The sequence below is a fragment of the Aphanomyces astaci genome, assembly GCF_000520075.1.
Source record: "Aphanomyces astaci strain APO3 unplaced genomic scaffold supercont1.13, whole genome shotgun sequence".
NCBI classification, from domain to species: domain Eukaryota; phylum Oomycota; class Saprolegniomycetes; order Saprolegniales; family Verrucalvaceae; genus Aphanomyces; species Aphanomyces astaci.
The window spans coordinates 647648-658714 of record NW_009798276.1 but is presented as its reverse complement, the minus strand read 5'-3'; the positions used below and the strand labels follow the sequence as shown (position 1 = coordinate 658714).

Genomic DNA, 11067 nt, shown 5'->3' with positions numbered 1-11067 from the left:
CGCCTGCTCGACCAGGGGCGGTGTGTAATCTTCGGTTTTTACTTCGCTCAACGCTTCATACCTCGTGTTTCGACCGATCTTCTTCGAAGCTCGGTCCTCGTCTTCATACGCAGTCTTTGTTATCCGGATTCCCCAGGGGAGGGACGGATAAATCCTTGCGAAATAATCCAGGGAAGCCGGGGTCGAACCCACGACATTTGAGTTAAGAAACCAATGCTCTACCACTGAGCTATTTTCCCTCCCCTCCATCAGATAGTTCGGAGTAGCGCAACTTTTGCGCAATAGATTATCCGGAGGCTGTATATTCTGCTGATTGACATTTCTTCACTATCGTTAGTGTGTTGTCCCGATGCGCCTGTGGTTCACCTTGGTAGAGCATTAAGTTTGGCCACCAACACCGCTATGCTGCACCTGCGCTATCCATTCATTGCTACAATCAATTCATTAGGTAAATGACATTCAAGTTCAATGTGCTCTGTTTCAATCACCGCGAAGGAAGATGTAAGTTCATTCCATAGATTTGCATGTATAAGCCTCGTAATCCACACATTTCAAGGATGCAAGTATGGTTTGCTCTATACCAGTAACACAGACGAGGGCTGGCTGTGCTACAGCGTTGTAACATCAAGCTGTCGATGATTAATTGAGTTTGGATTATCATTTTTAAGACATTCCTCCGCGAGGGCCGACACTAGAACCACATGTTATGGAACTGCTACGCCAATTGTAACGCGCCTGCTCGACCAGGGGCGGTGTGTAATCTTCGGTTTTTACTTCGCTCAACGCTTCATACCTCGTGTTTCGACCGATCTTCTTCGAAGCTCGGTCCTCGTCTTCATACGCAGTCTTTGTTATCCGGATTCCCCAGGGGAGGGACGGATAAATCCTTGCGAAATAATCCAGGGAAGCCGGGGTCGAACCCACGACATTTGAGTTAAGAAACCAATGCTCTACCACTGAGCTATTTTCCCTCCCCTCCATCAGATAGTTCGGAGTAGCGCAACTTTTGCGCAATAGATTATCCGGAGGCTGTATATTCTGCTGATTGACATTTCTTCACTATCGTTAGTGTGTTGTCCCGATGCGCCTGTGGTTCACCTTGGTAGAGCATTAAGTTTGGCCACCAACACCGCTATGCTGCACCTGCGCTATCCATTCATTGCTACAATCAATTCATTAGGTAAATGACATTCAAGTTCAATGTGCTCTGTTTCAATCACCGCGAAGGAAGATGTAAGTTCATTCCATAGATTTGCATGTATAAGCCTCGTAATCCACACATTTCAAGGATGCAAGTATGGTTTGCTCTATACCAGTAACACAGACGAGGGCTGGCTGTGCTACAGCGTTGTAACATCAAGCTGTCGATGATTAATTGAGTTTGGATTATCATTTTTAAGACATTCCTCCGCGAGGGCCGACACTAGAACCACATGTTATGGAACTGCTACGCCAATTGTAACGCGCCTGCTCGACCAGGGGCGGTGTGTAATCTTCGGTTTTTACTTCGCGCAACGCTTCATACCTCGTGTTTCGACCGATCTTCTTCGAAGTTCGTTCCTCGTCTTCGTACGCGGCCCTTGTTATCCGGATTCCCCAGGGGAGGGACGGATAAATCCTTGCGGAAATAATCCGGGGAATCCGGGGATCGAACCCACGACCTTTGAGTTAAGAAACCGATGCTCTACCACCTGAGCTATTCCCCCACCCTTAACCGAAGCTATGTGCGTAATAATGAGTTCACGTTCCGTTAAAATGGGCCATGTCATAACCAAAAGACTTACTCGGAGTGAGTATACTACGCTTACATGTAGTTCGCCCATACACTTCGATAAGGGGCTCTTCCAAGTACAGTACCGTCGTACTTTAAACCCAAAATGCGTTCCCAAGTAAGTTTGTCGTTATTTCATCGCACTTTGGTCGTGCTTTTGTCGAATTTTCTGCTTCCACATGATTGGCTAGTGATTGTTTAGTCGTGTTTGGGTGCATCGTGTTTTAAGGTTTCGCGCACTCGGGTTGGCAAACCTATCCAATCACAGCGGCACATGCTTACATACTAATTTTCATATACTAGTAAACATCAATGCGATTGCTCGCCAGCGAAATTTGGCGGCAGCGGTGGCGACCTGCCCTACGTCCAAGCACAAGGCGCTAGGTCATATGAGTCGTAGGAACATGTTGATTCACCAGAAGCACGATAGCTATCTTAGCTATAGATTTGAAGTCTCCGCCATGATGTTTCGCAACCTCTCGTCGTACATAACAGCAGTCGAGCCGTGCCGTGCCGCGAGCAAGACATGACGCGGCTCAGTGTAGCCATATGTATCGTCATGGCTGCCGATGGCATGACCCCAAAGGTATCCTGCGGAAATGGGATTGATTTCACTGTTCCTGGTGGTGACACGCCCACTGATGGTGGCTCCGACCAACCTCGGCATGGAATTGCAGCACCAGGGTGCGAGTAGAATATCCAACACTTAGATCAAGTAAACGTAATCCAATCATTTTAACCTACGAAGTACTAGGGATGCACAATACGACCAAAACATGCCTCTCCATCGGACTTTGAAAAAGTGACGGAAACGATTCTGATTGGCTCCGTTCGTTTTTGAAAGTACAACACTCATTTCATAGTTTTGCCAAATCAATTAGATTGGTCGAAATGCATCCTTTTCACTGGTCTTTTCAGAATTTCTAAAAGTGCAAATTTGAGGAAATTATACACATTCTTCCCAAATGGCTGGTCTATTTCCGTGTACCAGTAGTAAGCACAAAATAAGGAACGGAAATTAAGTTTACTGTTAAGTACGTAGTGTAATATACAGAGTGAATGTCAATATTGAAAATGTTTGTCTTCATATAGTGAGCAGTGCTATAATAGCGACAGTGATGATGATTACATACATATACCTGGGAACCGACAATTTTCAGAGCATGGGATTGGCAGGCCCGACAATTTGAGTTATGCAATTGGTTGACCGACAACATTCATACATTGATTGGACGACCCACTTGTCGGGTGAAAACATATACTACGTAGTAATTTACATTGAACATGTAACGTTACAGCCTATGATTGGACGGTTATGGAATATCAAACTAATACAGGGCGTCGCTTCATCTTGCACAGAACAAATTAATCATTCGACATCATGAGCACAACCACCGTACCATCCAAAGCGACAATTCAAGGTTCATTTCGCTCAAATTCGACGCTACGAACGTACAAAACGTACCAAAAACAGTTCTTCGCGTTCTGCGAGAACGTGCTTGCAATTGAACCACGCACAGCAGGCCCTGGCTCCTGCACGGATTTTTATCTACATGTAGGCGAAATACAGGGATTGCTGGTTGAAATTATTGGCGGCGAAAACTGTTCTTCCTAGCGCGGTAATCCAAACTAGTCTTCTCATGGATTTCGCACTTGCTAAAAGTCTCTAATATTATTAACTTCAAGAGATGTCGCAACTTCGTCCCAATCCACTGCAAAACATAGTTATTGTGATGTGCATGTATGTAGTATCGGAGTATCAAGCTCCTTCCGAGCTCCGAAAACTGTGTGGGACTTATGCTACTGTTTGGAGGGTGGCGGACGGGGCTTGGATCAAGTGCTTGTTTTTCTTGCGCAAGAGCACCCTTTGCCGTCGCGCGTTCTCCTCTGCGACACTGTCAGGGACGGTGGGGATGAAGCTAAAGATGCTCTGCACGACAAAGAAGGCTACGTGCTCGAGAAAGAACACGAGGCCGAGCACGGCGGTTTCGCGGCCTTTCGCCGCCACGTGGATGTGGTCGACGCCGCCAAAGATCGCGTCGTCCACGTGCTGGACCGCAAAGTAGGACGGGAGCCAGATCATCATTTGCTCCGTGGTAAAGCCAAACAGAAACACGTTCGTGAGCACCGACAGCCACACAAGGCCTGTGACGATCGTCTGCCAAATGCCCACAGAACCCACGCGGTGGACGCGCGGCCGCTGGTGCACAAAGATGAGCTTGAACTGGTCCGCCTTGAGCTCCACCAGGTTGGACGCGACGCTCAGCAGCGCCGCCAGTGGAAAGCACGACGAAAACAGCACAATGTACCCAAACTCAATGACCTTTTCCATGTAGTCGTCGAACGGCTCGTACTCGTCAAAGCCAGTCACTTGCTCCACCAGTTGGAGCGTAGCAGCACTGACATTCTCGTCATCACCGTTGGGCTTGTTCGAGTCTCCTTTTTTCATCGAGCTGTCCACTCGGTCGTTGTACCATCGCAAGACCAAGGGGAGGATCGTCTCAATGCCCACACGGCGAATCGTGTCCAACGTGTACAGCGACACGAGCTCCTTTTGCAGCAGCACCACGTCGAGCTGGCAAAACGCCAAGTAGAACAGTGCAATGTAGCAATCAAACGCTTCAAAGAGGAACCGCTTGAGCACGAGCGCGTCTTCGTACGCGTCGACGGTCTTGTGGTTCTCCCAGTCCGTGAGCATCCCGGCCACGGCGCGGTACTTCAAATTCAGAAACATGATGCACGACGCATGGGTGATCGTGGGGATGTAAGGCAGCAGCCACGGGTACGGCCCGCCGCCTTGCTGGTCAAAGACGGCGCCCGGCAGAGAGAACTGGTGCACCCACGGCAGATGGAGATACGACCCTAACACCGAGTCGTCGTGGATGTACCCTTGAAAGTTGAGCGACACCACCATGAGACAGAACGCCGCCACGAGCATCCCGCCCGTCATGGACGCCGAGACCGCGTACTTGTACAGGCGCCGGTAGTACGGGTACGTGACGCCCCGCTCCCCCGAGAAGACATTGACGTGCACCAGGCCTTGGAATTCCGGACGCCGGGAAAACGAAGTGGACTCGACCACGCCCCACCCGCACACTAGCGTGGCCGACCGCCGGGCCCAGAACTGCACAAAGCATGCACTCCATACCACCATGAGAAGCGTAAAGAAGGGCGCGATCATAGAGTCCCCGGAAGCATCCGCCACAAACACGGACTCGTACAGGGCCAGCGCCCCGCCTACCACGGCCGGACCCGCGAGGAACACGGTGAAGAAGTGCAGCCACGCAAAGTACAACGCCACTTTCGCGCCAAAGTACGCTTCCATGGCGTTCGCGAGGGTCAAGTTGGAGGGGAAGATGGACCACTTGAAGGTGTTCCACAGATGCATCTTGGTCGCGTGGTCGTGCAGAGGAATCAAATGGAACGTGGCGTGGTGTTGTTCGAGGGGCGGCTCTTTCGAGTCCACGGGATCTTCCCGAAGCACTCGCTCGATGTACGTGTGAAGCAAGTGAAGCTCTTCGCTGGACGAGAAGAACGTGTCCGGGCTATCCAGGTCGTGATAATGCAGGAATTTCTCCGCCGCGCCAAGCACCTCAAATGGCTCCTTCCGTCGAAATTGGGTCCCAATGACGTCCAAAGCGCTCGGCGACTTGACTTGTCGATCGGGCTCCACGATTGATTTCAGCAAGCTCTGGGACTCGGCCTCCAGTTCCAGCAAGTCGCGCGACGCGATCACGGTCAACACCCTCCCGTTGTGCTCGTCGAGGAATGCTTTGCCTTTGGAGACTGTTTCGGACACCACCGCCAACTTGGACGACTTTAGCTTTCCCTCAACAAGCTCCATCGTGGAGGCAGGGATGCCTCGTGGAAACACCACGCCATATTGCGCCCGAGGTGCTTTCTTCATGAAAAATGTGACGATCTCTTACAGTTAACAGCGGGTTGCGCAACGACATGTTGGCCGATAGTAATACTATGTTGTAGATAGTAATACTATTAGACACAAATCCAATACTGTAAATAGAAGTCAAAATAAAACGTGCTATTAATAGTACCTACTAAGAGCATCTCCACCGCACCCAGTAAATTGGCCAATCAGTAAATCTGTGTGCTGATTTACCTGTTACTGAAAATTTACTGAAATATTTTTGCACCGCGAGCGGCATCTGGTTCAGTACTTTACTGACCAGCAAATATTCCAGTAAAAGTCTCGCTAATTTACTGGACTTTGGGTGGATTTGCTGGAGTCAGTATCCGCATAATATAGCCGGATACAATCAAATGCCCCAATCACTCGTTTTTATTGTCGAAAGAGGGTCATGTCGAACAAGGATTTACCTTCCAGCTGAGCAAGAAACTTTGTGCCGCGCGTGGTTGCATGTGTCTAGACCCTATCGTTGGGAATGACCAGAAGTCATCCACCTTCTACGAAAAAGTAGCCGCCGTGTACAACGATAAGCTTGAGTATGACATAGTCCATAAGCATTCAAACATCATATATAATGCATCATATATAATGCATCGCGTAGAGCACGCACGCCTGGAAGCTTACAGATACACTGGCGTGACAACATCCAGAAACATGTTTCCCCCTTTTGTGGTGCGTACAAAAAGGCGTTGCACAACCCTCCTTCTGGAACCAACAACAATGATCACTTGAAGGTAGTGACGACCTTTACATCTTCATACGTAATGTCGGCATGCCTTTGAATAGACTGCAATTGAATTGTACAGGGTGCGTTCCAAAAAATCGACGTTCCGTTTGCATCACTGCTGGCTCATATTGAAGGACGCGCCAAAGTGGCAGGAGTCCATGGCATCGTCCGATTCTATGCCTATCAAGCCATACAACGCGTCCCTCAACGAAAACCACGCTGATTATGCCGAGAGAGCAGTCGAGAATACAGTCAAGTCATCCACTCTTGCCTCTATCAGTCCAATGGGAAACAAAAAGGCGAAAGCTAAAAGCCAAGGTATTCGTTTATATTGTTTGTCTTATAATTAATATACATCGAATAATGAGTTATATAATTAAATGTAATAGACGAAGTTGGCATTTTCAAAGTTCAAGCCGATATGGTGAAGGCGATACATGAACGCAACGCAATTGCACGCGAGAATAGGCAACTCAAGATGTTTACGGTGCGCGTTGACCCCGACGACGCTGCTACATCAGCGTTCATAGCCGCGAAACGACGCTCAGCAATGTTGGACATCGAGTTAGAAATTGCAACCAAGCAGCAAAAAGTCATTGCACTTCGTCGGGCTATGTTCCCTAGAATACAGTGAGACATCGCTATAATAGTTATCACATACCTAATGCATCCTTGCGTTGTATGAAGTACGAGTTCCTTGCTGCGACGACGTCCATGACAAGAAGGAACAAGTCACGGGACATACGGAATCGGCGCCGGAACAGGTCGCCTGGATACGTACAGTGGGGTGCGAAGTAGTCTTGTATCAGTAAGTTCGCATAGGCACTGCGTTGACGGTCAATGTTTCGCGACTTGCCTGAGCGTGATCCACCGTGTGTACGGGCAAGGGCGGGGCCGAAAACGACTTGAATGGCAGCATCAATGATGTCGCTGTCGTTGCCGCTATCACTTTCACTGTCGCTGTCCATTTGGATTTACTGGATGGAGTCCAGGTCTCTGCGGTGCGAAATTATGGCGAAACACTGGCCAGTAAAGTACTGGAGTGGTATTATCCGGACATTATGCGGATAATGGTGTGTCGATTTACTGGAATGCGGTGGAGATGCTCTAAAGAGAGTTTCGAACTATATTATTAATAGATGAAATCCAATTTTGGCGAATAAATCCACAAGTACAGACGTTTGAATGACGATATTGAGCCAGCATATTCTTCTCAGCACAGGGTTCAGAGATCCATGTTTCAATTCTCATCGAATGCTGATTTGAACCAATTATAGGGAGTCCAAAACAACGAATTCGTCGTTTTTTGCTCTGAATGCCTGTTTTGGATGGATGTAGGCTGAGTTACTAGCTATTACTATTAATACGTAGTATTATTTATAATAGCTAGTAGCCAGTAGTAGTTACTAGTAGTATACGCACGAAATTATCCGGATGGTAATCCTCGATCTTTGGTTGGCAGTCACCATCATGCACCGCATCAGTCCATCCGAGAAGCTGTTCATCACACATGGAATCGCACAGGACGTTCGCGCGGACGGCCGGAGTCGACTGAGTCGGCGTGTCCTTCGCGTAGAAAGCGGTCTCCTCAGCCAAAGTCACGGGTCCAGTCGAGTATCGCTGAAGGTGGGCAGCACCGACGTTTTGGCCAGCGTCAAGGTGGAAGTTGCGCACGGGAATCACGAGAACGGATGGGTCGAACTGTCTGTGCAGTGCGCTCCGTCTGTGTCTGAGAAGGTGGAAGGCCGAGCTCAAGAAGAGATGAATGTCGAGTTGACCGAGCGCATGAAACGCCTGGTCGTGGTTCCGTTGGCCAAGGACGACCTCGTGATCGTTCCCAACAAGAGCGTGTGGGTGGTCTACGTCGACGTGATGGTATTCGACTCGTCTGGGAACCTTCCCGACGTCATCTCCATGGCCATCTACGCGGCGCTGCGGGATACGTTACTTCCGTCCATTAAACTGAGCGGCGACAAGGACGACGAAGAACATGTGATCCAGGTCGACAGCGACCCTGCGAGCGGCCGGCGCTTGACGCTAGACGACTGGCCTGTGAGCCTCACATTGAGCAAGGTGGACAAGTGGTTCGTCATGGACGCCACCCTCGAAGAAGAGGTATGCATGTCGGCGCAGATCAGCGTGGCCATCGACCGCCACGGCCACGTATGCGGGATGCAGAAGAACGGCGTGGGGGCGCTCGACCTAAAGGAGATGCAAGCCATGGTGGATGTCGCGAGCAAGTCGTCGCCTGACGTGTTCAACGCGATGGCCGGCGTGTTTGCACAGCAAGATGCATTGGACGTGACAAGGGGCCACGTGGCAGAACGCTGTGGCTTCCTCGCTTAACAACTCATCTAACGCTCGTGTTCCTACATCTTTTTCATCTCTTCCTCGGCCAGCTCCTTGACGTCTTTCGCCGCCTTGGACTATAGTTCCATGAGCATTAGCCAAGTAAAGCACACATGCTACGTACCTTGTCTGCAATCGACCCAAGGCGCGCACCCTTTTGCTTGTCGGGGCGACTCAACAAGTTATTGAAAAAGTTAGCCAAGTGTTTCGGGTTCACATCCTACGACCCATCCATTTGTGAGCTCCCACGCAACCCCAGACGAACGAGAGTACAACCAACCTTGGTGTCTTTGGTCTTGACATCCACCTTTTCCTGCTACCGTATCAACACCATGACGTTGTCACATATTTTATGGATATGTTGAGTACCCCCTTTCGAGTGTCGGCGTCGGCGCGGCGGGCCGCCGCCAATTCCTCCGTTCGACGACTGGCTTCCACGCTGCTCCTTTGCAAATCGGCCAGCCCTACGACAACCAGACAGCCAATTGAGATTCGAAACCAAGTCGACTAGGAACGGACCCGCGCCCGCCGCTTTCTCCAACTTGCGCAGCCACACTTGGTTTGGGTCGACGCGAATCTCAGGGTGCAGCAGCGCCTACCAACATACCAGCCATGAACACCTACTGTAGTCCTTGCCCACTTGAAGACGTACGGACTCGTCACTTTTTTCGACGGGCGCTGGAATAAACTTGTCGAACGTGGTGGTCTTCTGCCACCGTGGCTACAGACCAACAAAGCCTTCGTCACCCCCCAAGGTTAGTTTGAGGACCAACCTGGGAGCCCACAAGACTCTGTTCAATCAACGAGGTAGAGTCGTAGCCCGACGGAACGAAAATCGCACTGCGATCGACCAACTGTACACACACACAACACGTTAACGTGGTGTATGCGGTTAGAATTACATGGGAGACTTTAGTACCTTGGGGGGTTGAGCACACTTGAACGCGTTCGGGTGGGAACGATGCATGACGTAATCCTTCAACACGTCCAGATTGGCGCCCGTCTTGCTGGATGTAAAGCACACCGCGGCCCCATCTACACGTGTCTTGTTGCCAGGTTGTCATGCGTCGTGGATGAAAGTACATGCTAGAGCGAGGTGGCGGATGGTGTATTGGATAAAGTCTGCTTTCACAGTGTCCTCTGGCATCGCCTACGTCACCATGAGACTCACCACGTGGCTAGTAACGTACGTCCGATTTGCAAACCACAACGACGACGGGGATGCCTGCGTTGTGCGTCAACACGCCGTCTGGAAGGGATTTCTACACATGCCGTTACGGTAACGACGTGATATATCCCTCGTACCGCTAAGTCGTCGTCCTTGACAAGGCTAGGTGTCGAGGGTTGTCCCTACGTGCATAACATGGTCGTTAAGACGGAGGGACAGGTCGCTTTACCGGCTCGACGTAGCTTTGAAAGTGTTTCACGTTCGCATCGAGCAAGTCCGAGCGCTCGTTTTCGGGAAGTGCCGCTAGCTTGTCTTGAACCACCGTGTGCAACGTGGACAGCCACTACAATGCCACGAATGAGGGGAAACGTCCAACCAGTGATGTACACCTTCTCCAAGGTCGCCTTGACAGTCCACGGTTTACTGCCGTCGATCGCCACCAGCGCCACCGTGTGCCTTAACTTCTGCGCGTCGATGGCGAGCGACAGGAAAGACAGTTCCGATGAGATTCCATCCGTGTTGACCGACCACACGTTGAGTTGACACGCCGGATCTTCTTCGGATGGGACGTGGAAGCTGGTAAAGTCCGACGGTAGCACCGCCAGGGTTTGAACGCGTTCGTTTGGGTTCTTGGCGCCCTGCCACCGTTGAAGCAAAGAGGACTTCCCGACTTCGGTTCCACCCAGCAGGAGCACTTGTGTCGACGGAATTGGCGCACGGACCGAGCTATCACGGAGCAAACTTTGCCACAAGTTGGTGCTCGCCATGATTGACAGATTTGCCTTCGAGGACCCAGCGTGAAGATAGTATCCTGTAGCAATACATATTTTACTAATTTATACAAGTTCAGATATCCCTCCATATTATTAATGCAGTAAGTAATACAGTATTAATACACCATTTTTCAATTGACTTGGATGGATTCGGACAGGTCACTATTGGATTTAGTGACGTGCCCATTCGAATGAATGAGTGCCCAATGGATTTGGTACCCATGTTCGGTGTGCCCATTGGATTTGGCACGGCCCCCTCGTGTGCCCATTCGATATGCCCATGCGCCTTATAGAATTGGTTTGTACCCAACCAAACAACCTTTAGATCATTCGAAAGTGTCGTGCACTCTT

At 50.1% G+C, this 11067-nt stretch overlaps 4 protein-coding genes, 2 non-coding genes and 1 pseudogene across 11 annotated transcripts; 1 reads left to right on the top strand and 6 right to left on the bottom strand.

Annotated features, from left to right (window-relative positions):
* Nucleotides 1-169: 169 nt before the first annotated feature.
* On the bottom strand, nt 170-239 carry H257_06677. The gene has a single exon. It is a non-coding gene; the product is annotated as a tRNA-Lys (tRNA).
* Nucleotides 240-901: 662 nt separating this feature from the next.
* On the bottom strand, nt 902-971 carry H257_06676. The gene has a single exon. It is a non-coding gene; the product is annotated as a tRNA-Lys (tRNA).
* A 662-nt stretch (nt 972-1633) lies between these two features.
* H257_06675 lies at nt 1634-1706 on the bottom strand (annotated as a pseudogene). Its single transcript has one exon. The product of its transcript is annotated as a tRNA-OTHER (tRNA).
* A 1711-nt stretch (nt 1707-3417) lies between these two features.
* On the bottom strand, nt 3418-5712 carry H257_06674 (hypothetical protein). The gene has a single exon (XM_009831994.1). It carries the CDS (start codon nt 5676-5678, stop codon nt 3567-3569), a length of 2112 nt encoding a protein of 703 aa, XP_009830296.1. The 5' UTR covers nt 5679-5712; the 3' UTR covers nt 3418-3566.
* Nucleotides 5713-6538: 826 nt separating this feature from the next.
* On the bottom strand, nt 6539-7394 carry H257_06673 (hypothetical protein; the record flags this gene model as incomplete). The annotated part of the gene is made up of 3 exons (XM_009831993.1): nt 6539-6606; nt 7088-7195; nt 7307-7394. The coding sequence occupies 3 exons, from the start codon at nt 7392-7394 to the stop codon at nt 6539-6541; spliced, it is 264 nt and encodes an 87-aa protein (XP_009830295.1).
* A 436-nt stretch (nt 7395-7830) lies between these two features.
* H257_06671 (hypothetical protein) lies at nt 7831-11061 on the bottom strand. 5 transcript variants are annotated; one of them, XM_009831987.1, is made up of 13 exons: nt 10333-11061; nt 10173-10286; nt 10081-10125; nt 9966-10037; nt 9859-9925; nt 9695-9810; nt 9549-9629; nt 9428-9496; nt 9295-9370; nt 9145-9239; nt 9056-9091; nt 8900-8995; nt 7831-8852 (listed from the first exon to the last, which is right to left on the bottom strand). In XM_009831987.1, the coding sequence occupies exons 1-13, from the start codon at nt 10708-10710 to the stop codon at nt 8796-8798; spliced, it is 1302 nt and encodes a 433-aa protein (XP_009830289.1). In that variant the 5' UTR covers nt 10711-11061; the 3' UTR covers nt 7831-8795. The 5 variants fall into 5 exon arrangements, with proteins under 5 accessions (XP_009830289.1, XP_009830290.1, XP_009830291.1 ...); XM_009831988.1 differs by having other exon boundaries at nt 9056-9088; XM_009831989.1 differs by having other exon boundaries at nt 9056-9088; nt 9981-10037.
* Nucleotides 7883-8802, top strand: H257_06672 (hypothetical protein). Its single transcript, XM_009831992.1, has one exon. It carries the CDS (start codon nt 7897-7899, stop codon nt 8770-8772), a length of 876 nt encoding a protein of 291 aa, XP_009830294.1. The 5' UTR covers nt 7883-7896; the 3' UTR covers nt 8773-8802.
* Nucleotides 11062-11067: the final 6 nt, after the last annotated feature.